The sequence below is a fragment of the Rattus norvegicus genome, chromosome 1 (assembly GCF_021556685.1).
Source record: "Rattus norvegicus strain SHRSP/BbbUtx chromosome 1, alternate assembly SHRSP_T2T, whole genome shotgun sequence".
Classification (NCBI taxonomy): Eukaryota; Metazoa; Chordata; class Mammalia; order Rodentia; family Muridae; genus Rattus; species Rattus norvegicus.
The window spans coordinates 258,903,771-258,931,389 of NC_141534.1; the positions used below are offsets into that span (position 1 = coordinate 258,903,771).

The 27,619-nt window shown below is 47.5% G+C and overlaps 2 protein-coding genes across 8 annotated transcripts; both read left to right on the forward strand.

Annotated features, from left to right (window-relative positions):
• Borcs7 (BLOC-1 related complex subunit 7) lies at positions 1-27,585 on the forward strand. Of its 3 annotated transcripts, none has more exons than XR_015620068.1 (6): positions 28-182; positions 10,272-10,334; positions 10,579-10,622; positions 11,347-11,367; positions 11,998-14,369; positions 27,123-27,585. XR_015620068.1 is itself a non-coding variant. In NM_001134509.1 (5 exon segments), coding segments are annotated over 5 exon segments (321 nt in total). In that variant the 5' UTR covers positions 1-41; the 3' UTR covers positions 12,050-13,830.
• Positions 17,171-22,626, forward strand: LOC134484081 (uncharacterized). 5 transcript variants are annotated; one of them, XM_087609791.1, is made up of 5 exons: positions 17,171-17,283; positions 18,469-18,652; positions 19,420-20,484; positions 21,013-21,277; positions 21,623-22,626. In XM_087609791.1, exons 3-5 carry the CDS (start codon positions 19,995-19,997, stop codon positions 21,795-21,797), a joined length of 930 nt encoding a protein of 309 aa, XP_087465917.1. In that variant the 5' UTR covers positions 17,171-17,283; positions 18,469-18,652; positions 19,420-19,994; the 3' UTR covers positions 21,798-22,626. The 5 variants fall into 5 exon arrangements, 4 of the variants coding, with proteins under 4 accessions (XP_087465917.1, XP_087465915.1, XP_087465918.1 ...); XM_087609789.1 differs by having other exon boundaries at positions 21,013-22,626; XR_015653494.1 differs by lacking the exons at positions 17,171-17,283; positions 18,469-18,652 and having other exon boundaries at positions 19,726-20,484; positions 20,671-21,277.
• Positions 27,586-27,619: the final 34 nt, after the last annotated feature.

The window sequence follows — 27,619 nt, forward strand, 5'->3', positions numbered from 1 at the left end:
AGGGACTCGCCGTCGTCCGGCTGAGGCGTTCGCTAGTTGAGATGATGGCGAGTGGGACGCCGGATTCGCAAGCCCGATTTGGTCAGTCGGTGAAGGGGCTTCTCACGGAAAAGGTGAACACCTGCGGCACCGACGTAATCGCGCTCACCAAGCAGGTGCTGAAAGGCTCGCGAAGCTCTGAGGTGAGCCGGGCGTGGGATCCCCGGGCCCAGTCCTCTTCCCAGCGCTCGCTCCGGGAGAGGCGGCGCACTGCATCCTGGGAAGTGTAGGCTTTTGGCCCAGGCGCGTGTTGCATTCTGGGTGCGTTTCTTCAGTTTAGGTTGAATGCATGTAGCTAGAAGAGATGGTGTGAAGTGGAGAAACACAGGCAGATGAGCTGCCGCTCCTACACGGTGCCTGTTTGTGTTCATGGGCCTCTGTAGTGAACACCAGTCGCCTTTCAAACTCGGCTTGGCGTTGGTCCAAGATTCCTTTCATCTCTTTCTTTGTGGGTTTATTCTTTATATTTCTTCACTGTTTCCTGGAATAACTTTTTCCTTTGCCCTACCATCTCCATCCTCCGCCTTTCTCCATCCTCCATCCGGTTCTATGAGTGGAATGATTTGATGATATATACACTCTGCCAGTTGAAGTAGGTGTCTCTACCCTAGAGAAACACAAAGACACATACATGTCACACGCTTTTCTTCATGAAACAACAGCTCACACGCTCATGGACAGGTAACCGGACAAGTGAAATGCAGTGACCTCGTCATTGGTATGCGTTTACTAATGCAAAATTAAACGTATGGTGGTGCATAATGGGCAAACCGTAGTCTGAGCTCTCCGGAGGCTAAAGCAAGAGGCCTAGAATACTTAGGGGAGTGCTGAATAAATTTCCGGTTTCGCCTCCCTTAGAATGGAAGCCTTGAATACACCTGTAAAACAACCAAGAACCAAGAATCTTTTTAGATGTCCGAGAATTTCCCCTTCAGACTTCTTCCTTAGTTTAGTAACACTTTGTCTCAGCCACACGTCTACAACAAGTGGTTACAGTTTCCAAACCTGTTTTCCTGTGTAGTCGCAATAATGACACTGTGTTTTCCAGCCTATACAAAGACCTTTGGATTTGTGCGTGGATGTTCACAGCACCTGACTTACATTAGTTTAAACTTACTGTGTAGCTAGAGCTAGCTTTCACTGACAGTGGCTACAAAACAAAATAAAAAATCGCACCATACAGGAAGTGCTTGCCTTGGGCTGGGGATTTAGCTCAGTGGTAGAGCGCTTACCTAGGAAGCGCAAGGCCCTGGGTTCGGTCCCCAGCTCCGGAAAAAAAAAAAAAAAAAAGGAAGTGCTTGCCTTTACTATATGACACAGCTGTTGAAGTCGCTGAGCTGGTGGTCTCTGATGACAGGTTTTGTGTGTGGTCCCATCTGACAGGTTGCTTTTAGGAGTCCATGTCAGGGGAAAGTTTGAAGAAATTAAAGAATTGTTATGTGGCTTTTTCCAAATATTGACTCTGTGAACCAGGGTTTCACCTTTTGACACTTTATCACGGTCCCACAAGTGTTCCTAGGTCATTTTTGTCGGTAATCATGTTGACGTTGCTTTTTTGTGATCTATAGAATTCTATTTCTTTCTTCTTTTTTTTAAAGCTTTTATTTATTTATTATAGATGAGTACACTGTAGCTGTCTTCAGATGCGCCAGAAGAGGGCATCAGATCCCATTACAGATGGTTGTGAGCCACCATGTGGTTGCTGGGATTTGAACTCAGGACCTCTAGAAGAGCAGTCAGTGCTCTTAACCGCTGAGCCATCTCTCCAGCCCCTAGATTCTATTTCTTATGTAGGAAATGTACGTCTATGAAAAATGCCACATCCATCCTACAAATGCGCACACACATTTTTCTAGATAAACAAATTGGGGGAAGAAACGCTATAAATACACCTAAACTTTTAAAAGGTGGGTTTGGGGCCAGCGAGATGGCTCTGCAACTAAAAGCGTGTGCAGCCAAGCTGGACCACCCAAGTTGCATCTGAAGCTGGGACCCACACGGTGGAAAGAAGAAACAAACTTTCAAAAGTTATCATCCATCACAAGTTCCATCACAGGTGTGGAAGCCATGGTACATACACCCCCCCCACACACACAGAATAAATAGATAAATGTAATTAAACTTTTTTTTTTTTAAAGCCAAGCGTAGTAGCACATGCCTTTAATCCCAGCGTTTGGGAGGAAGAAGCAGGCGGGTGTCTGTGGGTTTGGTCTACAGGCGTGTTCTAGCTTAGGCAGGGCTGCCCAATGAGACCCTACACCCTCCTCCCCTCCAAATTATAAGAGATGGTTTTATATTTAACTCTAGTATGTATTGAACATCATAAAGAATTTACCTTTACATGGTACTAATGGATCAAGCTACCAAAAATTACTGCCACCATTGGTTGCTCCTGAAGTAGCCATTCTTTCCCCTTCCTCATCCTTAAATGTGTCTCTCACAGGAGCATCTTCTCCTGTAGGAGTTTGAGTGTGATCCCATTAAATAGTCTGGATTCAATCAAGCTGAAGTTAACCCGATTTCTGAGACAGGCTCAACACACAATTTCACCGTCCTCCAGACCGGGCCTTACTGGATTTCTTCCATAGCAAATATAGCAGATCACCTCAGCCGTTTCCTGTCCTAGGTTGTGAGGTGGCTGGGTGTCATAGTGACTTTCTGTTTACAGCTTTCATTTAACAAATAATTTTCAAATGTCTGTTACGTTCCAGGAACTGCTCTAGTTTCCAGGGGCAAATCCAGGTACTCAGGCCACTTAGTATTTTTGATGGTAATGGTGTTGGTCTTTTTTTTTTTTTTTTTTTTTTTTTGGTTCTTTTTTTTCAGAGCTGGGGACCGAACCCAGGGCCTTGCGCTTGCTAGGCAAGCGCTCTACCACTGAGCTAAATCCCCAACCCCGGGAGGTTTACTTTAAACAGGTGCAGGTCTCCAGGAAAATGACACTTGCACGGAGAGCAGAGTGAAATGCATAGTGAGCCGTGTGTGTGGGTTTCTGGAGCCAAGCAGAGTCGCAGGGAGAGCTGTAGGCTGGAAAGGCCTTGAGATGAGGATGTGTATGAGGATTGGGTATCAGTCTGGCTGGTGCGGAAGTGAGGACAAGCGTGCTTGCATCCACAGCCAGCCCTCCACCTTAATGCTCTACCTACCTAGTCCCTTGCACACCCATGCTCGGCTACTCCGTTTGAGTCTCATACCTAGTGAGAGTCATTGTGGTCGTGGAATTGTTTATATTTTTGCAACACTGGAGTGGAACCTAGAGAGTATTGTAGGCAATCATTCTACCCCTGAGCTATCCTCACAGCCCTTTGTTGGACTTGGTTTTGTTTTGTTTTGTTTTTAATCTCTGTGTGACCTTGTCCTTGTTGCCGAAGTTGTATAATTATTTATTGTGTGTGCAAATGTGTGTGTGTGGACATATGTAGGCATGTAGCTAGAAGACAATCTCAAGTGCAGTTTCTCGGGTGTCATCCACTTTAAAAGGTTTTGAAATAGCCAGGTGTGGTGGCGCACACCTTTAGCCTGAGCACTTAGGAGGCAGAGGCAGGCAGATCTTTGTGAGTTCGAGGCCAGCTTGATGTACAGAGTGTGTTTCCGGACAGCCACGGCTGTTACACAGAGAAACCCTGTCTGAAAAAAACAAACAAACAATGGAGACTAGGTCTCCTGGGACTCACTAAGTAAGTGAAGGAAGCTCACCATTGAGTCCCTGGGATCTGTCTGTCCTGATGGTGTGAGCAACACACTTGGCTTTGCCCCAGCCCATGGGTTGTGAGGGTCAAACTCAGGTCCTTGTTCTTGCAAGCACTTCACTGAGCTACATCCCTACCCCCCTCAGCTGTATAACGAAATAATGTGGGAAGTGATGAAATGGGGGTGGGGGAGCACACTGTGGCTATGAGAATAAGAAAGGCAAGTGGTTGAGAGAAATCACTGAGTTAATTATGAGCAAGTCAATGGTGAAAACTTAGGAAAGTTTGTGGGATCTAGAAAGATGCTGTACTAAGACAGTTTCTGTGATATTCCATGTTAAAAGGGTAAAACTGGAAGTGTGAATGTGGCTTATCTGAAAAACAGTGCCAAGTGTCTGAGAGTACATCTGTCATTCTGAGAAAGGTCTCTGTTATCTGGCATTGTGACACCCGTGTGTCCCAGGCAGGAATAAGTCCCATCGAGTCTTTTGTTTCTGTTTCTCAAATGCCCCACTGCCAGCTGTGTTCATCACCTGTGTCCTAACTGGTCTCTGAGCCACCCCCTGTGTGGCCCATTCTAATGACCACAGCTCTGAAGCAGCAAATCTGATCACTCCACTTGTGTGTGTAAGATGAATTCTAAACCCCAGGTCCTCAGAATTCACTTCTGCAGGAAGCCCACCCCCAACACTTACCCCTGGAGCAGATTAACCACTCTCACTCCCTCTATCCCCAGGACCCCACAGTGGGGCTTCTCCATCCTCCCGCACTTGCCTTAAGGGATTTCAGTGCCTATATCTGCGTAACCTCCAGATTGTGAGCCGAATTATTTCCCCTCCATCCCTTCCTCTCTCTGTTTTGTTTGTTTGTTTCTCGTTGTTATTTTGAGACAGGGTCTCTCTGTAGCAGTGGCTGTCCTGGAACCTACTATGTGGACCAGGCTGGCCTCAAACCTACAGAGATCCACCTGCCTTCACTTCCTGAGTGCTGGGATCAAAGGTGTGCACCACCACTCCCAGCCCCATTTTTACTTTTGCCGTAAATAAGCACTCAGTAAGCATTTGCTGGATGAGTAAATGGGTGGACAAGATGGAGTCCTTTTCTGCTGTTGGTTCGTTGGTCACCATCTCTCATGCATATGAATTTGAATTTGCTACTTAGAAGTAGGTGAAGGGGCTAGGGAAACGACTCAGTTGGTGAAACCACTCAAGTACAAGGATTTGTGTTCAGATCCCCAGAACCCATGGGAAAGAAAGCTGGGTACGGCAGTATTTGCCTGCATGCCTGTGACCCTAGCTTGGGAGCTGAGGTGGGAGCAGAGACAAGTAGATTCCCAAAGCTCCCAGGCAGCCAGCCTGACTGACTGGTGAGCTCAGATTTAGCAAGAGACCTCATCTTCAAAAACAAATGCAGGGACTGGAGAGATGACTCAAAGGTTAAGAGCACTGACTGCTCTTCCAGAGGTCCTGAGTTCAATTCCCAGCAACCACATGGTGGCTCACAACCATCTGTAATGGGATCTGATGCCCTCTTCTGGTGTGTCTGAAGACAGCGACAGTGGACTCACATACATAAGATAAATATGTCTTTAAAAACAAAACAGAGATCAGAGAGCATGTGAGGAAGGCTAACTTGATGTCAATTCTCCCTACGCACAACACATACCATACACATTCACACAGCTCACACACACACACCCCACTCACAGCACATACACCCTCACACAGCTCATTGCAAGCACAAATGCGCACACACTCATACAGCTCATTCACACAGGAACACACACATACTCACTCCCACACACAGCTGACTACAGGTACTGGGGATGTAGCCCTGTGGTAGATTCGTGAAGCCCGAGTTGGGTAGCACATCTATCTGTGATGTAGTATTTGTAATATGTGGAGTTGTAAAAGGATGGTCGAGGGGATTCTCTTTTGTGGTGGTTTGAATGAGAATGGCCCCATAGGCTCATATATTTGAATGTTTAGTTGATGGACTGTTTAGGAAGGATTGTTGCAGGAGGTGTGTCTCTGGGATGGACTTTCAAGTTTCAAAGCCCACACAGGCCCAGTCTCTCTGCCTCCAACCTGTGGATCAGATGTGAGCTCTCAGCTCCATGCCTGTTCACCTGCCTGCTGCCATGCTCTGCCATGATGGCATGGCCTTATCTTCCAACTCTGTAGCAGACAGACCCCCAATTAAATGCTTCATCAACTGCCTTGGTCATGAAGTCTCTTCCCAGCAACAGAAAAGTTGTGCAGTCTTTCTTTCTCTCTCCCTCTCTCCCTCCCTCCCCCCTTCTCTCTTTGTGTGTGTGTGTGTGTGTGTGTGTGTGTGTGTGTAATATATGTACGTATATATGTATATGTGTGTATATACACACATATATGTATATATTATATTGCTATTCCATTTACCTCAGGGTTATATTTTAAAGTGGAAAATTACTGGATGTGGAGCGTATCTATATATGTTCTAAGTAAGAAGATGGGTGAGCTGTCTCAGGGTTTTATTGCCGTGAAGAGACATCATGACCATGGTAACTCTTATGAAGGGCAACATTTACTTGAGTCTGGCTTACAGTTTTAGAGGTTTAGTCCGTTACCACCATGGGGGTAGCATGACAACATATGGGCTGGCATGGCACCGCAGAAAGAGCTCAGAGTGCCACAACTCGATCCTTAGGCAGCAGAAGGAGACTGTGTGTCACACTGGACATAGCTTGAGCATGTTCAACCTCCAAGGCCCTTCCCACAGTGACACACTTCCTCCAACAAGGCCACACCTCCTAATAGTGCCACTCTCTGGGCCAAGCATTCAAGCGTCCGAGACTGTGGGGGCTACACCTATCCAAACCACCACAGTGGGCGTGCACTGGCTTCTGACATCCTTGAGCTTCATAGTCACCTATTCAGCCAGTTGCAGACCCTGAAGATGTAGTCAGTATCTCCCTCTGTACAGAACATGTATAGTGCTTTTCATTTCCCCCTGGATACGGTATAGCAGTTGTATGTATTAGGTAGTGCATGTAATCTAGAGGCTTGGCACGGTATCCTACACCTCACACTTGTGATCCCAGCACCTGCGAGATGGAGGCAGGAGACGAGTTCGAGATCATCCTGAGTCGCACAGTGACTCTGAAGCAAGCCTCAGGCATGCAAGACCCTGTTTATTAAACGAGACATAGACCTGGGGGACGGCTTGTTGGCCAACAGTGCTCGTTCTGCAAGTATGGGGAGCCGAGTCTTAGTTCCCAGCACCAATATCAAAAGCTTGGCGTGGCAGTGCGTGCTTGCACTCCCAGCATTAGGAAATGTAGACGGGTAGGTCCTGACTGTGCTAGCCAAGCAGTTAGCTTCCAGTCCTGAACGATCCCGTCTCAAGGCCATGAGGCAGAGAGTGATAGAGGGGGCGTTTGCAGACCATCTGTTGGCTTACATTTTTCAAAACCTACTTTAGTAAGGGTTTATTTAAATGCTTCAACCTCCCTTCTAGCCCACCACCCACCAGAGGTGATGGGGAAAAGCTTAATAGGAAATGGGGGCCGTGGATCTGTTTAGAAACAGTTCTCTGGGGGCATTTCAAACACCACCACGAATCAGCAGCCACTGCCCAGTCCATTCGGCAATCACGGCTCATGAGTCAGCAATGACAGAGCCACTGGGCTGCACCAATCCTCCTGAGTCTGCAGAGGCCACAGAAGCCACCGGAATATCACGGGAAGTTCTTCGGCAGGTTACTCTCTATGAAGTCAGAGCAAGTGAAGATCAGTAATGCGTGCAAGGCAAACAGATGCCAGAGCCTCCTTCCACTGCCTCTGGGCTCATATTTATATCCACTCTAAACATCACAGTTCCTCTCAAGTGTCTGCTTCATCAAAGCATCCTTTCACCTGTCTGCCACAGCAAAACATCCTAAGACATAACTGAATTTCCATAGAAAGCACGACTTTCCACTTCAACCTCCCCTGGCTTCCCTATACGTATATGTGGGTGTGTGAATCTGCACAGTCATGTACATACAACACAGACAGACAGACAGACAGACAGACAGACAGACAGACAGACAGACAGACACACCAAAAGCAATAGTGAGGTAGTGAGGCCTGGAAGGCAGAGGCAAGCAGGTCTCTTTGAGTTTGAGGGCAGTCTGGTCTGCACAGTGAATTCCAAGATAACCAGAGCTTCCTAGCGAGACCCGGTACCAAAACAAACAAACAAAAAAGCCCACCCCAGAATTTTAAAGGGTAATCGAGAGATGGTCTAAATCACAAGCAAACTCTGTACCATCTTAAATAAGGGACGTGAGTACCTATGGATACCACGACCTGAAAGAAAACAAAAATAAAACTGTTACCCATGGGGAGAGAACAGGGCAGGAAGGAGAGATGTGGGGGAGTCTTCTCTCAGTGTTCAAACTTCAGAAGCACGTGAGCTTTACCAGTTTTAAATTTTAAAAAGCAAAGTGAACCACGAGAACGCTGATGTTCCTGGCCGATTTGCAGCGATCGGCTGCTAGAGTTGAACAGGGAGAGTTCCCTGTGTGTGGGATGCACACACCTGCTGCTGTGGGGTTACCTCGTGCGCCAGGGCCACAGGAGCTGCGGGAGCCTGCATCTCACTGGTTCTTCACTTGCCTTCACACAGCTGAGCTTTGCTTCCAGGTCAGGTCCCTGTGCTGAATCTGAGCTCACCTTTGCTCTTTTGGTCTCAGGGCCCAGCTTACACCAAATCTAAAAGTTGCCCTTCACACCTCCTGTTCCTGTTCTCTCGCTCAGCTCCATCTGGATATCTTTCATGACAGGATTTCCTGCTCTAAGCCTTGAATGGTGGCAACAATGGTAACTGCTGCCTCCTCCTCCTCTCCCTCCTCCTCCCTCCCTCCTCCTTTCCCTCTTCTTCCTCCCCTCCCTCCTCCTCCCCTCCCTCCTCCTTTCCTTCTTCCTCCTCCCCTCCCTCCTCCTTTCCTTCTTCCTCCTCCCCTCCCTCCTCCTTTCCTTCTTCCTCCTCCTCTTCCTCCTCTCCTCTCCCTCCTCCTCCCCTCCCTCCTTCTTTCCTTCTTCTTCCTCCCCTCCCTCCTCATTTCCTTCTTCCTCCTCCCCTCCCTCCTCCTTTCCTTCTTCCTCCTCCTCTTCCTCCTCTCCTCTCCTCTCCCTCCTCCTCTCCCTCCTCCTTCTCCTCTTCTTTCTCTTCCTACTCTTTCTCCTCTCCCTCTTCATTCTTCTCCGCTCCCTCCTCTCTCTTCTTCCTCCCCTCCCTTCTCCTCCTTCTCTTCTTCCTTCTCTTCCTTTTCCTCCTCCTTCTTCTCTTCCTCCTCTTTCCTCCTCTCTCTTTCCTCCTTTCTTTTGTGTTGGGGATCAAACTCAGGATCTTGCTATGTCACACCAGACAGTCGCCCACCACTCCAATACACCCTCAGTCCTTGAGCTTCTTCTCATGCCTCTTTTCTTCCTCCTTTTCTCTCACTGAACCTTTTGATTCTCATTTTCACCCCCCACCCCTTCATAAAGTTGCTCTGTGTAGTCCTGGCTGTCCTGGAACTCACTCTGTAGACCAGGCTGGCCTCAAACTCAGAGTTTGCCTTCCCAGTGCTGAGATTAAAGTCATGTATCAGTGAGTCCTGACTTCACTCCCAGACTCTGCAGTCTGCCCCTCCCCCCCCTTTCCTTTTAGGACAGGGTCTCCTGGAGCCTAGGGTAGCACAGAGCTCGTTGTGTAGCTGGAGATGACATTCATTTGTGTTTGTGGTCCTTCTGCTTCTACTCTAGAGTGCTGGGATTACAGGTGTGTGCCACCAAGTGTGCTTTATGCAGTGTTGAGTATTAAAACCCAGCTTCTCCCAATCCCTAGGCAAGCAGTGTAACAATGCCCTCAGCCCACGTCTATCTTTGTTTTCATATGTATATAACTTTATGTGACTTTTGTGTATGAATGTTTTATCTCTGTGCATGTATGCACATCATGTGTGTGCCTGGCATCTGCAGAGCTGAGAAGAGGCATGGGATCCCTTGTAAGTAGAGCGATGGATGGTTGGGAAGCACAATGTAGGTGCTGGGACCTGAAGCTCTTGTCCTCTGCAAGAGCAACAGTGTTCTTAGGTACTGAGCCATTGCTCCCGTGCCCCCAAGTTTGTTTTTAAAGAATCAGAAGTTAGTGGTCTGGCCAACGCAGTTTGCAGACTTCTCAGTACCTGCTGAGCAGGCTGTGTTCATCAGAACTCTGTCCCACAGAGCTCAGCTCTGGCCCTGGTTCTTCAGAAAGGTGTAGGTGTGGAGCATGACTGTATCAGAACTGCCACTGTGCCAGTGACATGGGTTTTCTCTCTAGGACCTGGGGAGTGAACCAGACCTGCCAGGCTAAACCGCCATCCCTTTTTGTATTTTTCTTACTAAATTAGCCATCCTTACTGTGTAGTTCAGACAGGCCTTGAACTTGTGACCCTCTAGCTTCAGCTTCCCTGACATCTGGTATTCGAGGCCTGCACTACCTGACCCGTCTCAGAGGTGGGAATTTTGATCATTACTGTTTTATTTTTGTTTTCTAGCTGCTGGGGCAGGCAGCTCGAAACATGGTGCTACAGGAAGATGCCATCTTGCACTCAGAAGATGTAAGAAACCGTTCGTTTCATGGGGTGTGTGTGTGTGTGTGTGTCTGTCTGTCTGTCTGTCTATGTGTGTGTCTGTGTGTGTGTATGTGTGTGTGTGTGTCTGTGTATGTGTGTGTGTCTGTGTGTGTGTGTCTGTGTGTGTCTGTGTCTGTGTGTGAGTGTCTGTGTGTGTGTGTGTCTGTGTGTGTGTGTGTGTTTTGAATGGCCATAGTGAAGTGGACTATTCTCTCTCTCTGTTGTGCAGAGTTTAAGGAAGATGGCGATAATAACAACACACCTTCAGTACCAGTGAGTCTGCCCTGCCAGCAGTCACCGGCTGCAGCATCCTCACCCTTATCCTGGTCACCCATTTTGTGCCTCAGAACATCTTCCTCAGGCGGTGGGAGGGGGTGGAGGTGGGTAGGGTTGATGAAGGATGCAATCCTCCAGGAAAGACACATGAGGCTTCAGGGGAAGTTTGGAATGTGGGAGAGTGGGTGCCGGGGCCACTGTTTTTAAACCTCCCTGTGTTAACTCGGGGCTCTACATGGGAAGAAGGCATAGGGACAGAGCCTGCCAGGACGGTGTTGCCACTGTGTGGCACCTGGGAAACCTGTGGCTGGTTCAGTGTCTGTCCACTCTTCACCAGTGTTGTTCCTGCCCTGGAGGACAGAGTGGGGTGGTAGCTGGCACCCTCCCTGTGACACAGCACCAGCAGCATAGAAACAGACATTGCCTTCACCGTGACTTTGAAGGAAACTGTAGTTGAATTTGCCTTTTATTATATCTTTTTCTTGTCTTCTGTTTTACGTAGTTGATAAGATGCTTGCCTCCCTATTGGAATTGTATGGCTGAGAATTCAAGTCCCCATAACGAATGTCGAAGCTGTGTTTTAGATGTGTACATATTAAATACCTGGCGCCCTGGACCTGCATAATTACACTAAGTTTAAGCCCTGTGTATTCCTTCTACCTGTGCGATCTGTTGATGGTAATTTCTCCCTGTTTCTCTCCTTCTTCCCCTCCTGATTTAGGCAAGAAGCTATTCAGAAGAAGTAAGTGTCCTCAGAGATGACGGGTGGGGCCTACTGAAGCATGCTGGGAGTGACTGCTGTCAAGGGTGTGCAGGAACTGGGTTTACTGCCCTTTAGTTCTAGAAGTTACAGGGCACAGAGGCTGCCCTTAGGAACAGACATGTTTGCTTATAGTGGTAACATTCACAAATAGAGCAGACATAAGGACGTCACTAAATGGTCTCATTTTCTTAACCGCGTGAAGTTTTTCTAAGCCCTTTTCTTTTTAATTTAAGGTCTCTCACTATGTAGGCCCGTCTAACCTGAGGGTCACAATCCTGCCTCCACTTCCTGAGTGGTGGGGTATAGGTGTGTGTCCTGTGCCCACCAGCACAGACCCTTCACGGTTTACTTTCCCCCAACCTTGAGATGGAATCTCACCGTGTTTCCACAGTGACCTCCAACCCTTGGGTTCAAACCGTCCTCCCTCTGCCTTAGCTCCCGAGTAACAGATGAACAGTTGGGCCACAGTGCCAGATTCTGAGTTTAAACACTTGGCTGAGGTAAATTCTGACTCAGGCGTGACAAGATCAATGCATCAAAGGACAGGTCAAACAGGTAGATGTCTTCTCCTGGTCTTCTCAGACAGTCCCGTTCTGTTTTGGTTTCCAGCGTTGAACAGTCGCCTGACCTGCAAGACCAGCTGAGTCATTTACTGAAGTAGCTCTCGCCAGAACAGCAGTTGACTTCTTTGCCTGATGCTGAGAAGGACGCGGCCTTGGTTTCCATTTTCATCTCCAAAAATTCATCTAGAAAAGACTTGTGAAAAGAAGAAGCCAAGTGACCAAACGTGAAAGCACTTCTTAAGTTGGAGTAACTCATCTTCAAGTGGTTTTATATTAAAATTAATAGGTTGAATCATTAGCATCAGATCCCTCTCTCTGTCTCTCTCTGTCTCTCTCTCTGTCTCTCTCTCTGTCTCTCTCTCTCTCCCTCCTGTGTAGCCCGCTGCTTTTGAACTCATAATCCCCGTGCCGTAGCCTCTCAAGTAGTGAGATTAAAAACCACCATACCTGGCCACTGAGTAACACATAGTCGCAGATACTTGGGAGGCTGAGGCAGGAGGATCCTGTGAGCCCCAAACGTTGAGTCCATCCAGGGCAACACAGAAAGAACCTATCTCCAAGAAGAAGAAGGGGCAGGGGAAGGGGCTTCTACTGTGATCACGTGAGAGTGCTTTCTCTTTAAAAGATGTTTATCATTCACTCGAGAGTCTTCATTTAATGGACGCAGAGCATGGGTAATGGCCGTTCCCTTTCTCTCTGCAAATTCTCTTATGAAAGTCAGAGAGTGGGTCCTCTCTGGCAGCTGCAGCTCTTCCTTGACCTTTGTTTCTGGCTTCTCTCTCTCTCTGTGACCTTTGATTAAGTGACCTCGGCTCGTTCTGTAATCATTCGTAGCCATTCCATTCCCTTCGCATCTGGCAGTAAAGCCCCACAAGTGCATCTGCTGATGATTAAGTAACGTTACAGAATGAGCTGCATAGACCCAATCTCAGACAAGACCAAAAGGCTAAAAAGATAGAAAACCAGTAAGTAGTTATTACATATTTGTTTGTTAAAATGTCACCTCAACCATTAAACTGTAAATTAAGAGATGTATCACTGGGGTTGGGGACTTAGCTCAGTGGTAGAGCGCTTGCCTAGCAAGCGCAAGGCCCTGGGTTCGGTCCCCAGCTCCGAAAAAAAGAAAAAAAAAAAAAAAAAAAAAAGAGATGTATCACTGACCATGACATGTATAAAATGAATTAGATTTGAAAAGAGTTCTCTCTCAGCTGGATGCTAAAAATTTGATCAATATGAAAATGTCTGTCTCCTTATAAAGATATGACATCACAAAATTAGTATTTGAAAGGACCAAAGAGAAAGCCCTTAAAATGGCATTTGCTTGTGGTCCCATTCCTGTGACTTCCACAGACTGTTAAAGAACAGACCCTTTCCTTATACTCCCAGCATATAAAACATGACCATTAAAACTGGTGAGTGGCTAGAGAGATGGCTCAGTGGTTAAGAGCACTGACTGCTCTTCCAGAGGTCCTGAGTTCAGTTCCCAGCAACCACACGGTGTTTCACAACCATCTGCAATGGGATCCGATACCCTCTTCTGGTATGTCTGAAGACAGCTACAGTGTACTCATATACATAAAATAAATTAATTTTCAAAAAGCCAGTGAAATGGCTCAGCAGTTAAAATCACTTGCTGCTTTTGGAGAGGACCCAGGTCCAGTTCCCAGCAGTCGCTTCAGAAGCTCACTGCTGTCTGACTGTAGCTCCGAGGGATCTGACTCCTTGGACTCCTTGGACACCTGCATTCATATGCATATGCCTGAACACAGACACGTGCTGATATATATGACAAAAAACATATATATTGCTAAATTATTAAAAATCCATCTGCTAAGAAAAATGTAGTTTTCATTTAAAATAAAAAACAAGATGATACAACAAAATCCAGTCATTTGTGGATATTGAGTTTAAATTTGTTTTTGTTTTGGCATAAAAGGGGTTTATTGGGGAAGGGGAGAGGAGTGAGGACCTGGGGAACAGGTAGAGGCATGTGAGTAAGCCATGAGGGCAGAGAGAGAAACAGGGAGCGAGAGCGCCAGGACAGACAGAGAGACAAGACAGACCACTCACCCGGCACGCCTGGCCTTGGCAGGTGATGACATAAGCAGTTGCCAGGTCCCTGGGGGTAGACCAGCTGGACGGCTTGTATGCTAACATTCATCATTCTGAATGTATGTCTATGTACAACATGTGTGCAGCACCTGAGGAGGCTAGAAATAGGTCTCCTGCAGCTACAGACCATCTGAGCCATGATGTGGTTCTGGGAATCGAACTTTGATTCTCTGGAGGGTCAGCAAGTGCCCTTAACTGCTGAGCCATCTCTTCAGCTCCCCAAGACTCTTAGAGATCCTGACTACTTTTAAAAGTTCTACTATTTTTGTCTTTTGATTACTGAAAAAAAAATTATACAAATTCTAGGTTTAGAAATATAAAATTAAAAGAGTTAGCCCCAAAGGCCACAGACCCAGGGCTAAGCCCTACAGCCAGGACTAGCAGGCCATAAAGATAAAGGAGCACAGGAAACACTGTCCAGGCAGGACTGACAAGCCATAAAGAAAAGGAATGCAGGAACCAGCCTGAGTTAATGGGACTGATTCATGGGACGTCTGACAGAAAGACATCTCCCCCCAGCTCACTCAGGGCCATCCTCCAGACCCTGATAAGCCCCTGACTTCTTTTTTTTTTTTTTCCACCTCAGTTTCCTTCCTTTTTTTTTTTTTTTTTATTAACTTGAGTATTTCTTATATACATTTCGAGTGTTATTCCCTTTCCCGGTTTCCGGGCAAACATCCCCCTCCCCCCAAGCCCCTGACTTCTAACATGTACTCTTTCTGCTTTGTTCTCACTGCTATGTTTAAATGAGCCAATTGTATGTAACCACGCCAAAACCCCCTAGCCTTCTCTATATAACCCTCTGACTTTTGAGTTTCGGGGCCGACACCTCTGTCTCCTGCCTGGGATACGTGTCGGCCCGGAGATCTCTGTAATAGGTCTCCGTAATAAACCTCGCCTTTGCTTATTACATCCAAAATGGTCTCTCTGTGTCTGGGGTCCGCGATTTCCCAAGACTTGAGTAAGGGTCTCTTTGCGTGGGATCTTTCATAATAATGGGGGCTCGTCCGGGATCTTCGAGACCACTGCAGACTCTGAAGACCCCTTGGAGGTGAGTTGGATGTTTGTCTGAGTGTTTCTGTGTGAGCGGCGCCGCATTTGTCAGTCTGTGTCTGTCTCTGTTTTGGTTCCGCCGTGTGTGTATATATGTGTGTCTTAGTACTGGTCAGTGTTAAGAGGGCAGATGGGTATTCCTGCCCTGTGGTAAGAGGGTGGATGTGTATTCCTGCCCTGTGCTAGGAGGGTGGATGTGTATTCCTGCCCTGTAGGAGAGTGGATGTGTATCCCCACTCAGTACAGCTGCCTTTGTGGTCCGTGAGGACCCCCTGGCTGCGGAAGGGGGGACGCCCCGGGCCCGCAAGGCTGCAGCCCCTGGAAGACGTTCCACGGGCGGAGAACAGTCGGGAGAGCCCGGCTGTGGACAGTCAGGAGGACCTGACTGTGGTTTTCTGGAACAAAGGAGACAGAGTGCTCCTTAGTGTCTGCTGTCTGTGTTCTGTTTCTGTGTTTGGTGTTCTTTTTCTTTGCCATGGGGCAGACTGTGATAACCCCTTTGTCTTTGATGGTGGACCATTGTACGGATGTTAGGACAAGAAGACACTCTGAAATCCTGTTGGGAGGTGGAATCAGATGGTCCATCTCATCCCAAAAGCAGCTAAGGTTAAGCTGCAGTTTGGGCCACGTACTGAAGGTACCAGGCATCTGTGAAAGTTGGTTATAAGATGCTTTGTCTTGATATTGTTTGTCTGGCTTGTTTTCTGTGGTATTGTCGAGTGTCTTTTTGGCTTTTGTTTCGTTTTTGAATTTTGGACTGACGACTGTGTTTGAATTTGGATTGATGACTGTGTTTGAAATCTTGGACTGACGACTGTGTTTGAAATCATGAAACTGTTTGCTTTGTTCGTCATAGAGTTTTACTTGGTCCTCTTGGTGCTTAAGTTAAAAGTTAAAAATAATTTGCTTGAGAGAAATTGTTTTCTGCCAGGGAGTTTTGTCTTTCTCTCTTGAGCCTCCTCCCCAAGGAGAGAGGCCCCTCCCTTTACTCCCCTTGATCAGCCTAGCTGCTGTTAACAGTTGTGTAAACAGACATTAACAAAAACCTTGAGGACAAAACCTCTCGTAAATAAAAAAGTTCCCCAGATTAGGCCTCCGGTATGAAACAAGTATAGTGAGTAAGAAACTTAATTTTATGGACCCCGCTCTAGTGGCGGTGTGTTGGTTGATAGCCAACGTTAAGTTTTTAAAACATAGTGTTTTATCTGTGCTTGTGCTCCCAACACACAGTAGGGGGGAGCGAAATTAGCTGCGGAGCTGCTGCAGCGAGCATGGGAACTTCTCAAGTCTCACCCAATTTTTCTGGCTCTTCAGGAGCTGTTTAAAAGGAAAAGGCTTAAGGTAAAAAGAAACACTATAGAGAGATTTCTTAGTGAATTACTACACCTTGGTTCTCGATCTCTGGGAATCTCACGATGGACAGCTGAGATAAGCTAAAAAAAGATTTAAATTTTGCTTGAGAACAAGAAATCTTAAAGGCGGAGTTTCAGCCGGTATGACACTGAAAGACCCTAGCTTAGCAGCAGTAACGCCATTTTGCAAGGCTGTACTTAAGATGACTGGTTCAGGGAAAGGTTAGAACACTGAGTACACAGCGGCTGCCAAGCAAGATATGTTTGGTTGAAGGCCTGGCAACAGGACGACTTCGGTTGAGCACCTGACAATGAAAAAAAGCCCCAGGAGAGGTCCCACACCCTGGTGGGGGGCCGAGTCAGTCGTTATGTTCCAAGAAGGTAGCTAAGAAACTTGCCCCCGGGCTGAACCCTTGGGGGGCCGAGTCAGCCGTTATGTTTCTGGAAGGTAGCTAGGAAACTTGCCCCCGGGCTAAACCCTTGCCATATTAGAATCCACCAATTATATCCCTGTAACCATGCATCTGCTTCTGTATGCTTGCTTCTGCTCCCCAAAATCCTATAAAAGCCCATCCTTGGTTCCGTGGGGCGCGCCAGTCCCCCGAGTGACTGAAGCGCCCGCAGGTGCCTGTGCCTGTGTATCCCGACAATAAACCAAATCCTCTTGCTGATTGCATCCTGTGGTGTCTCGGTCTGGTCTTTGGAGTTAGAGGATCTCCATCGCGAGGGAAAGTTCTCCCTGAGAGCTTTTCATTTGGTGCGTTGGCCGGGAAAGGAGATCCTCCACCCAGGGACCACTGACCACCCACTGGGAGGTAAGCCGGCCGGCGTCTGTCTGTCTGTCTGATTTTGTCTCGTTCTGCCTTATTCTGTCTGTTCTGTGAGCGCTCAGCCGGGTCTGTTCTGTGAGCGCTCAGCCAGGTCTGTTCTGTGAGCGCTCAGCCAGGTTGTTTGGAATTTGGGCGGGACGAAGAAGGAGCTGACGAGCTCGGACTTCTCGCCCCGCAGCCCTGGAAGACGTTCCAAGGGTGTTAGGGGCCCGACTTTTCGGGGCCCAATCTGGGAGAGGAGAAAGATCCGGACTAACGGCACCTCTGTCTGTATTTTTGGCTTTCAGAGGGCCCCGGACCTTTGCCACCTCCATCTGACTTTTGCTTTCAGTTTGGTACCAAAGCCGTGCAGCACGCCTGTCTGTTGTTTGTTTGACTGTTGGTGTTGTTTGTTTTCTCTGTGTTCTAATCTTCCTTAGAACTAACATGGGACAGTCCCTAACAACGCCCCTAAGTCTCACTCTTGATCATTAGAAAGACGTCCACGACCGGGCACACAACCAGTCCGTCGAGGTTAAAAAAAAAAAAAAGGAAAATGACAGACTCTCTACACATCCGAGTGGCCCACTTTCGGAGCAGGATGGCCAGTGAATGGCACATTTAATAAGATCATTATTTTACAGGTTAAAGATCGGGTTGTCCACGGACATCCTGACCAGGTTTCTTATATTATCACTTGAGAGAGTCTCGGCTTAACCCCCCCCCCCGGGCGGAACCCTTCATGGACCCGAATTGGCCTCCCCTCAACCCCCAGCCTGTCCCCTCGGCCCCGCCCGGTCCGCCGGCCACGTCTTCCTCTCTTTACCTTTGTGAATTCAGAGCCTTCTAAGAAACCTGTCCTCCCGGCAGACCCAAACTCCCCTCTCATAGATCTTCTCTCTGACAGGCCCGGCTGAAACGGAGGAGGCAGAGCCGCCGGCCAGATCAGTTGCCGGGCCACAGTCTGATAAGGGTTTCTCCCCTGTCGCAGGGAGATTGCGCAATAAGCGCGAGGTGATGCCAGATTCAACCTCCCAGGCTTTCCCACTTAGACAGGGAACCGGTGGCCAGACCCAATACTGGCCGTTTTCAGCAGCTGACATTTACAATTGGAAACAACACAACCCTTCTTTCTCCAAAGATCCGGTGGCACTCACCGACCTAATAGAATCTGTTTTACTTACCCACCAGCCTACTTGGGATGACTGCCAACAGCTCTTACAGGCCCTCTTAACCTCAGAAAAAAAACAAAGAGTGTTCCTAGAGGCCAGAAAGCATGTTCTGGGAGATGATGGGCGTCCCACCCAGCTGCCTGAAAAAATTGATGCTGCATTCCCACTTAAGAGACCAAACTGGGATTTTAATACAGCTGAAGGTAAGGGACACCTACGCCTTTATCGCCAGTTGCTTCTAGCGGGTCTCCGAGGGGCTATACGACGCCCTACTAATTTGGCTCAGGTAAAACAGGTATTACAGGAAGCAGGGGAAACTCCCTCCGCCTTTCTAGAGAGACTTAAGGAGGCCTACCGTATGTACACTCCCTATGACCCAGATGACCCAGGACAAATGATGAGTGTCTCTATGTCCTTCATCTGGCAGGCTGCTCCAGATATCAGGACTAAGTTACAGAGGTTAGAAAATTTGCAGGGCTATACATTACAGAATTTACTTAAAGAAGCTGAAAAGATTTTTAATAAGAGAGAGAATTGAGTCGAATCTTGGCCGCCGTAGTTCAGGGCCAAGAAAAGAAGGGAGATAGGGGGGAGCTCGAAAGGGGCTGAAGCTGGATAAAGATCAATGTGCCTATTACAAAGAGAAAGGGCACTGGGCCAGAGAGTGCCCCAAGAAGCCTGGCGGACCCCGAAAGCCTCGACCACGAACCTCCCTCTTGGCTCTAGATAAAGATTAGGGAGGTCAGGGCCAGGAGCCCCCCCCTGAGCCCAGGGTAACGCTTAAAGTTGGGGGGCAGCCGGTTACTTTCCTGGTAGACACAGGAGCCCAGCATTCAGTCCTCACCCGAGCTTCAGGACCGGACGGCCTGGGTACAAAGAGCTACTGGTGAGAAACAATACCGATGGACTACGGACCGCCGGGCTCAGCTGGCTACCGGTAAGGTGACCCATTCCTTCTTACATGTTCCAGACTGCCCGTACCCTCTGCTGGGCCGTGACCTGCTCACCAAACTAAAAGCACAAATTCATTTTGAGGAAAGAGGGGCCCAAATAACTGGCCCCCACGGAACTCCCCTTCAAGTTCTAACCCTATGAACCTGGACAGGACACTGGCTTGGACAGAGACTGGTGGGATGGGGTTGGCGCTCCAACAGCCCCCCTTAATTACAACTCCAGTCTCCATAAAACAATACCCCCTGTCACATGAAGCTTATCAAGGTATAAGGCCTCACATTACGAGGCTTCTGGATCAAGGCATCCTAGTCCCCTGCCGGTTGCCTTGGAATACGCCTCTTCTGCCTGTTAAGAAACCCGACACTAGAGATTATAGGCCAGTACAAGACTTGAGAGAGGTCAACAAGAGGATAGAAGATATTCATCCGACTGTTCCAAACCCTTACAATTTGCTCAGTAACTGTTCATCGATGAGAAACAGGGGTATGCTAAAGGGTCCTAACACAAAGGTTGGGACCCTAGAAACGCCCTGTGGCCTACCTGTCTAAGAAATTGGACCCTGTGGCCTCCGGCTGGCCACCGTGCCTAAGGATGGTGGCTGCTATTGCTGTCCTGATCAAGGATGCTAGAAAATTGACTTTGGGACAGCCACTCACCATCCTAGCACCCCACACAGTGGAGGCCTTGGTAAAGCAGCCCCCAGACCGCTGGCTCTCTAATTCCCACATGACCCACTACCAAGCCTTGTTACTGGATGCAGAACAGGTTCAGTTTGGACCCGTAGTCGCCCTCAATCCTGCCACCTTGCTTCCCCTACCAGAGGAGGCAGAACAGCATGACTGCCTACAAATCCTCACAGAAGTACATAGAACCAGGCCGGACCTATCGGACCAGCCTCTTCAGAATGCTGACCACACATGGTACACAGATGACAACAGCTTCTTGGCAGAGGGAGAGCAAAAGGCTGGAGCTGCGGTCACTACGGAGGACAAAGTGATTTGGGCGAAAGCCCTGCCTGCTGGTACCTCCGCACAACGGGCTGAACTCATCGCCTTGACTCAGGCGCTCAAGATGGCAAAAGGTAAGAGGCTAAATATATATACAGACAGCCGTTATGCCTTTGCCATGGCACACATCCACGGGGAGATCTATCGGAGGCGGGGGCTGCTCACATCTGAGGGTAAAGATATTAAAAATAAGGCTAAAATTCTGGCCCTCTTAGAAGCCCTATTCTTGCCCAAAAGACTGAGTATTATACATTGTCCAGGACACCAGAAAGGGCACAACCCAGAAGCACGAAGAAACCGGCTGGCCGATGTCACGGCGCGAGAAGCGGCCATGAACAAACAAATCTTGCCCTTAAATAGCCCAGACCAACCCACGCCCCCACCAGTGGGACAAACCAGTTGGGTTTATGCCCATGAGGACATAGAGCTCCTAGAAAAAATGGGGGCCATCTACCACCCTCAACTAAAACAGTGGGTCTACAAAGGACTTTTGAATTGATCTCCTTTTTACATAAATTAACCCATTTGGGGTTTAAGAAGATGAAAACCTTACTAGATCGGGAAGAGATAAATCTGTGTCTTTTTTTTTAATTGGGACAAAGCGATACAAAAGGTGACTGAGAGTTACAAAGCGTGCGCTCAGGTTAACCTGGGAAGGACCATGATTGGACAAGGAGTTCATCCTAGGGGACACCGTCCCGACATCCATTGGGAAATTGATTTTACTGAAATTAAACCAGGTATATATGGATACAAGTATCTCCTAGTGTTTATAGACACCTTCTCAGGATGGGTCAAAGCCTTCCCCACAAAGCACGAGACTACAAAAATGGTCACCAAGAAGCTCCTTGAGGAAATCTTTCCCAGGTATGACATGCCTCAAGCGTTGGGGTCGGACAACGGGCCCGCTTTCGTCTCCCAAGTAAGTCAGTTGGTGGCCAAATTGCTGGGGATTGATTGGAAATTACATTGTGCCTATAGACCCCAGAGTTCAGGTCAGGTAGAACGCATGAATAGAACAATTAAGGAGACTTTATCCAAACTTACGCTTGCAACTGGCTCAAAGGATTGGGTGGCCCTCCTTCCCCTAGTTCTATATCGGGCCCGGAATACCCCGGGCCCCCATGGTCTAACTCCTTTTGAAATAATATATGGAACACCACCCCCATTTGTCCATTTCTTTGATTCAAACATTGCTGATTTTGCTGACAGCCCTTCTCTGAGGGCCCATTTACAGGCCCTACAGATTGTGCAGAGAGACGTCTGGAGACCTTTGGCCGCTGCCTACCAGGACAAGCTTGAGCATCCGGTGGTGCCACACCCGTTCCAGATTGGAGACACCGTGTGGGTGCACAGACACCAGACCAAGAATCTCGAGCCACGGTGAAAAGGACCCTACACCGTCCTCCTGACTACCCCGACCGCCCTAAAGGTAGACGGAGTCTCGGCTTAGATCCACACACCACACGTCAAGGCAGTCCGGTCTGAGGAATTGACTAATCACAACACTACACCCCAGACATGGAGAGTTCAGCGCACTCCAAACCCCTTAAAGTTAAAACTCCTACGTGGCTCCTCCTAGCCCTTTTGTGGCCTAGAGTCAGTGGGGGAATAAGCCCCCACCAGACAGAAATTTCTTGACCAAGTCGAGTGAAAGATTTCACTCAAAGTTAGCAAAAAAATGGGGGAATGAAAGACCCTAGCTTAGCAGCAGTAACGCCATTTTGCAAGGCTGTACTTAAGATGACTGGTTCAGGGAAAGGTTAGAACACTGAGTACACAGCGGCTGCCAAGCAAGATATGTTTGGTTGAAGGCCTGGCAACAGGACGACTTCGGTTGAGCACCTGACAATGAAAAAAAGCCCCAGGAGAGGTCCCACACCCTGGTGGGGGGCCGAGTCAGTCGTTATGTTCCAAGAAGGTAGCTAAGAAACTTGCCCCCGGGCTGAACCCTTGGGGGGCCGAGTCAGCCGTTATGTTTCTGGAAGGTAGCTAGGAAACTTGCCCCCGGGCTAAACCCTTGCCATATTAGAATCCACCAATTATATCCCTGTAACCATGCATCTGCTTCTGTATGCTTGCTTCTGCTCCCCAAAATCCTATAAAAGCCCATCCTTGGTTCCGTGGGGCGCGCCAGTCCCCCGAGTGACTGAAGCGCCCGCAGGTGCCTGTGCCTGTGTATCCCGACAATAAACCAAATCCTCTTGCTGATTGCATCCTGTGGTGTCTCGGTCTGGTCTTTGGAGTTAGAGGATCTCCATCGCGAGGGAAAGTTCTCCCTGAGAGCTTTTCAACACTTAGTGCGTAGCTGCCTAAAAGATCAGAAATGCTGTCAACAGGATATAAAAAAGGGACAGGCTGTGTTAGAAATGCTACAGGAAGAATGATCTAAAAAGGCTGAGAGTGAGGTGGGGGAGGACTCTAAAGAAAACAAGAACAAGAAAAGAATTTCTGCTTTTAGTGGCCAGACCTTCAACTCTTGCTCACAGAAAGAGAGTGCTCATTAGAAGTTCTTTAAGGAGCCTGCCTTATCTGCTGGCCCTATTCCAAGACAGGAGCCAGTCTCCAGCATTAAATTACTTTTCTCACTGGTCATCATTAGCATGGAGAATGCCTTTGATCTTATCCCCACAGCAGCCAGTTCCTGCCCCTGTGGTCGAAATGTCCCAGGTTGGGGGGCAGAGAAGCCCCTAAAATAGTTTCAAAGAATCTACAACAAACTGTAAAGAACTTTGTTTTGTTTTGCCAGTCAAGATTTAGAATTCAGACTTTGGCTGTGGCCAAGGTCAGGATTAATGTTTTCTTTTCCATGGGCCTTTAGCCCACTGAGAAAGTTTGGTAAAGGGCTGCTACTGAGGTCCTGAAAGCCCCAGGTGAACTGGTTACAATTCTTTTGTCAGCTGCTTAGTATCTAACACTCAGGTTCTAACCGTCTCTCCATCCTTTTGTTATTAGTTCTTACTGGAAGCCTAGTGTCATTTAGAGGATGGGTCTCTTGAGTGATAAAGCCACTGAGCTGGCACTAAAGGAAGGTACTCCTTAAGGGAAAATCTAAGTCCAGAGAGACAACCGGTAACAGATAGACTGCCCCTCTGCTCACTTTTCTGTTTCACAGACACAAGGTCTTTTTGTCCCAAGAAAGCCTCCTGGCTTAGCTGTGTGACTAAATGCTATTTGCCCTCTTCAGTGGACCTCTATTCTCAAGATTCCCTTGTTTTCTCACCATCCCATTTGAGATGCTTGTTAGTAACTGTTACAGGTCTTCTTTACCACCGAGGAAAGATAGAATCCTACTAGAGGCCAGAAAAAGTGTTCCAGAGATGGATGGAAGGCCCTCACTTCTGCCTGTTGACTTCAAAACACCTAAAGGTAGGGAGTGCCAGGTCTGCCGCCAGGCTCCAAGGGTGGGTCTCTGAGGGGCTAAAAAATGCCCCACCAATCTGGCTAAGATAAGAAAAGGATAAAGAGAATGTTACAGAAATTTAAAGGGTTAAGTTGCTGAGAGTTAATATAAGTTACAGAGAAAATAAGGTTAAAAAAGAAAGAGATAAAAAGAACAGAAAACTAGAGAAGAAAAGAGACAAAAAGAAGAGGAAGTTAGAGAGCTAAAGAGAGATAAAAGACGAGAGAGGAACATATACTGGCCACAGTAGTTAGGGAACCTAGGAAGATAGTACCTGGCAACAGAAGAGAATTCCTGGCTAAAGATCAGTGTGCCTAATACAAAGAAAAAGGACACTGGGTCAGGGACTGCCCAAGAAAGAACAAGAGGGGCCACTGGAGAGCTTCTTGGTCCTAGAGTGCTGGACAGGGACCCAATGCTCTGTGCTCCTATGCCCCCCAGTGGGCCAATATCCAAAGACCTTGAGTGCAAGGAGCTACTGGCAACGAACAATACTTATGGACTGCCCGAAGAACAGTGGACCTTGGCGTGGGCCGGGTAACCCACCCACTAATTCATGGTCATCCCTGACTGCCCCTATCCCTTGCTCATGAGAAAATTGCTCTCCAAATTGGCTTGCGTGGGCTGAAATGGCTGGATGAGGCCATGTGTATACATATCTATAGACTGTGTATGTGGAGCTTAAGACCTGTCTCAGTACACCAGTAACTGATGCTGGGAGATGAATGGCTTAGTGCTTTTCTGCTTGGAACACATCACTCCTGCCAGCCGGGCACTAACAATTATCACCCAATCCAGGACTTAAACTGTGATAGAGTGGCTGATAGAGTGTCCCAAAAGATGGGACCACTGGTCAGCAGCCATGGACTAGATTCTCCACCGGTTGGGGACAATCTGGTCACCTTGCTGCCCAATCCGGACCTGGAGCCACCACAGCACGAGTGTCAAACACTGACAGAAGCACATGGGTGGAGGAAAGACCTGTGCGACTGGCTGATTGACCCCTACTGAAAGCCGAGGACCTTGTCCACAGACGGGAACAGTTCTCTTCATGAATAAAGGTCAGAGATAAGTGGGTGCTGCCATGGTGGACAACACAATGTCATCTGGGATGGCTGAACCTCTACCCCCCCCCCAGCACATTAGCGCCACAGATGTCTTTGCCATCTCTTAGATGCCCTGATGAAGCCAACAACTGTGAGTACTATTCATTGCTCAGGAAAACAGGAGGGAAGAGATTCAGTGACATGGGGCAGTGACAAAGCAGATAAAGTGGCTCGGGAAATGGCTATGCAGGAGCCTATCCTGGTTACAGGCCTGCAAGAGACAGCCACTGAGAACTAGGATTAGACTAAGGGATGACCTCACTTAGAAAAGGCCCAAATTGCTTAAAAGATAAAGGACAATGGCACACTTGGGGAGAAAGCTGTACCCCCCCCCCCCAGAGAACAAACAAAAGACTCACTTTGCCAAATTAAGAAATAGACTCATTTAAGAGATAAGAAGTTTGTCCAAATAGTTAAAATATATATAATAGACTTTAAGATTTTAGCCAAGAGAGACAGTAAAAAGTATAAGATACGTTAGTAAACAAATGCTTAACAAACAAACAGGACAAAGAGACCTAGAGAGTTTAACGAAAAGTTGAAGTGAACTTCACTGAGATAAAACCAGAAAAATATAATCACAAGTATCTCCTAGTGCTTGTAGATACTTTTTCAGGAATAGATAAAAGCTTTCCTCACCAAACGAGAGACGGCCTCTACAATCATCAAGAAGATACTGAAAGAAATCTTCCCCAGGTCTGGAATGCCCAAGGTAATCTGGTCAGACAACGGCCCTACTTTCGTTGCCAAGGTAAGCCAGGGTGTGGCCAAGTATTTAGAGGTCGATTAGAAATTACATTATATTTACAGACCTCAAAGTTCAGGACAGGTAGAGTAAATAAATAAAATTTTAAAAGAGATCCTGAACAAATTGACCATGGAGACTGGCACAGACTGGGTGACACTCCTTCCCTCTTGCTCTCTTCAGAGCAAGAAATACCCCTTCCAGATTCAGCCTTACCCCCTTTGAGATCTTATATGGGGCCTCAGCTCCCCTGACTGTATTAGATGATGTTACTGAACCAACATGTCATAGTGCCATAGTAATAATGATTTGTGTGCCAGGCTAAAAGACCTACAGGTGATACAGAAAGAAATCTGCCCACAGCTGACAGCAGCCTATGCCCCGGAGACCCCTGAGACATCCCATCAGTTCCAGGTCGGAAGCAGCTACACTGAGCCCAGACACTCAGAGCCTCGCTGGAAAGGACCGTACCTGGTGCTGCTGACCACCCTGACAGCCGTCAATTCTCAGCCCTCACCAGCCGTGTACTAGCTGTTAGGGCTGAAAGCTGGGACCTAGAGGGAAATTCAGTCATGTTTGTCCTGGGTTCTATCAAGATAGGTGTGGGATAGGCTTGATTTCTATTACAAATGATATAACATTACATATGTTAATACTCCTAACACTTCTTGGGACTGTGCCTCAGGGATCACAATCTATATAAGTTTAGAAGTTCTAAAAGCTAGTCATGACCTTGGTGTATAGGTTTTGATAGTGTCCAGATTAGAATCCTAATGCTAAAGACTTAGTAAGACACACACAAAAAAAAAAGGAGTTGAGAATTACTTAGGGCTAGGGCTATCTAGGTGCTGCAAGGGCAACACAAGGACATCTGCTGTTGCCCTACAATACAAGGCTTATAAAAAATTCAGAACTGCCATTGACTCAGATATAAAAAGAGGAAAGGACTTTTTATCTGACCTCTAAGAATACCTAACCTCTCTCTCAGAGGTAGTCCTTCAAAATAGAAAAAGATTAGACCTGATATTCCTTAAAGAAGGAGTCTGTGTGCTATACTGAAAGAAAAATGTTGTTTCTATACAGACCATTCAAGAGTAATTAAAGACTCCATAAATAAACTTAGAAAAAGGTTAGACAAAAGACAGACAGAAAAACACATCAGAGATGGTTCGAGAGCTAGTTTAGTAGATCTCCCTGGATGACTACCCTACTCTCTGCTACAGCTGGGCCATTATTAATAATTTTCTTGGTTTTAGTTTTTGGCCCCTGCGTGACAAACAGGTTAATTGCTTTTGTTAAAAATCGAGTGGGTGCTGTGCGGTTGATGGTTCTGAGACAACAGTACCAGTCAGTTAGGACAACTGGTGAGACCAAATATGAGACTTGATATCAAAATTCTAAGATTAGAATTATTTAGTAGGAGAAGACGGGAATGAAAAAAAATTATACAAATTCTAGGTTTAGAAATATAAAATTAAAAGAGTTAGCCCCAAAGGCCACAGACCCAGGGCTAAGCCCTACAGCCAGGACTAGCAGGCCATAAAGATAAAGGAGCACAGGAAACACTGTCCAGGCAGGACTGACAAGCCATAAAGAAAAGGAATGCAGGAACCAGCCTGAGTTAATGGGACTGATTCATGGGACGTCTGACAGAAAGACATCTCCCCCCAGCTCACTCAGGGCCATCCTCCAGACCCTGATAAGCCCCTGACTTCTAACACGTACTCTTTCTGCTTTGTTCTCACTGCTATGTTTAAATGAGCCAATTGTATGTAACCACGCCAAAACCCCCTAGCCTTCTCTATATAACCCTCTGACTTTTGAGTTTCGGGGCCGACACCTCTGTCTCCTGCGCGGGATACGTGTCGGCCCGGAGATCTCTGTAATAGGTCTCCGTAATAAACCTCGCCTTTGCTTATTACATCCAAAATGGTCTCTCTGTGTCTGGGGTCCGC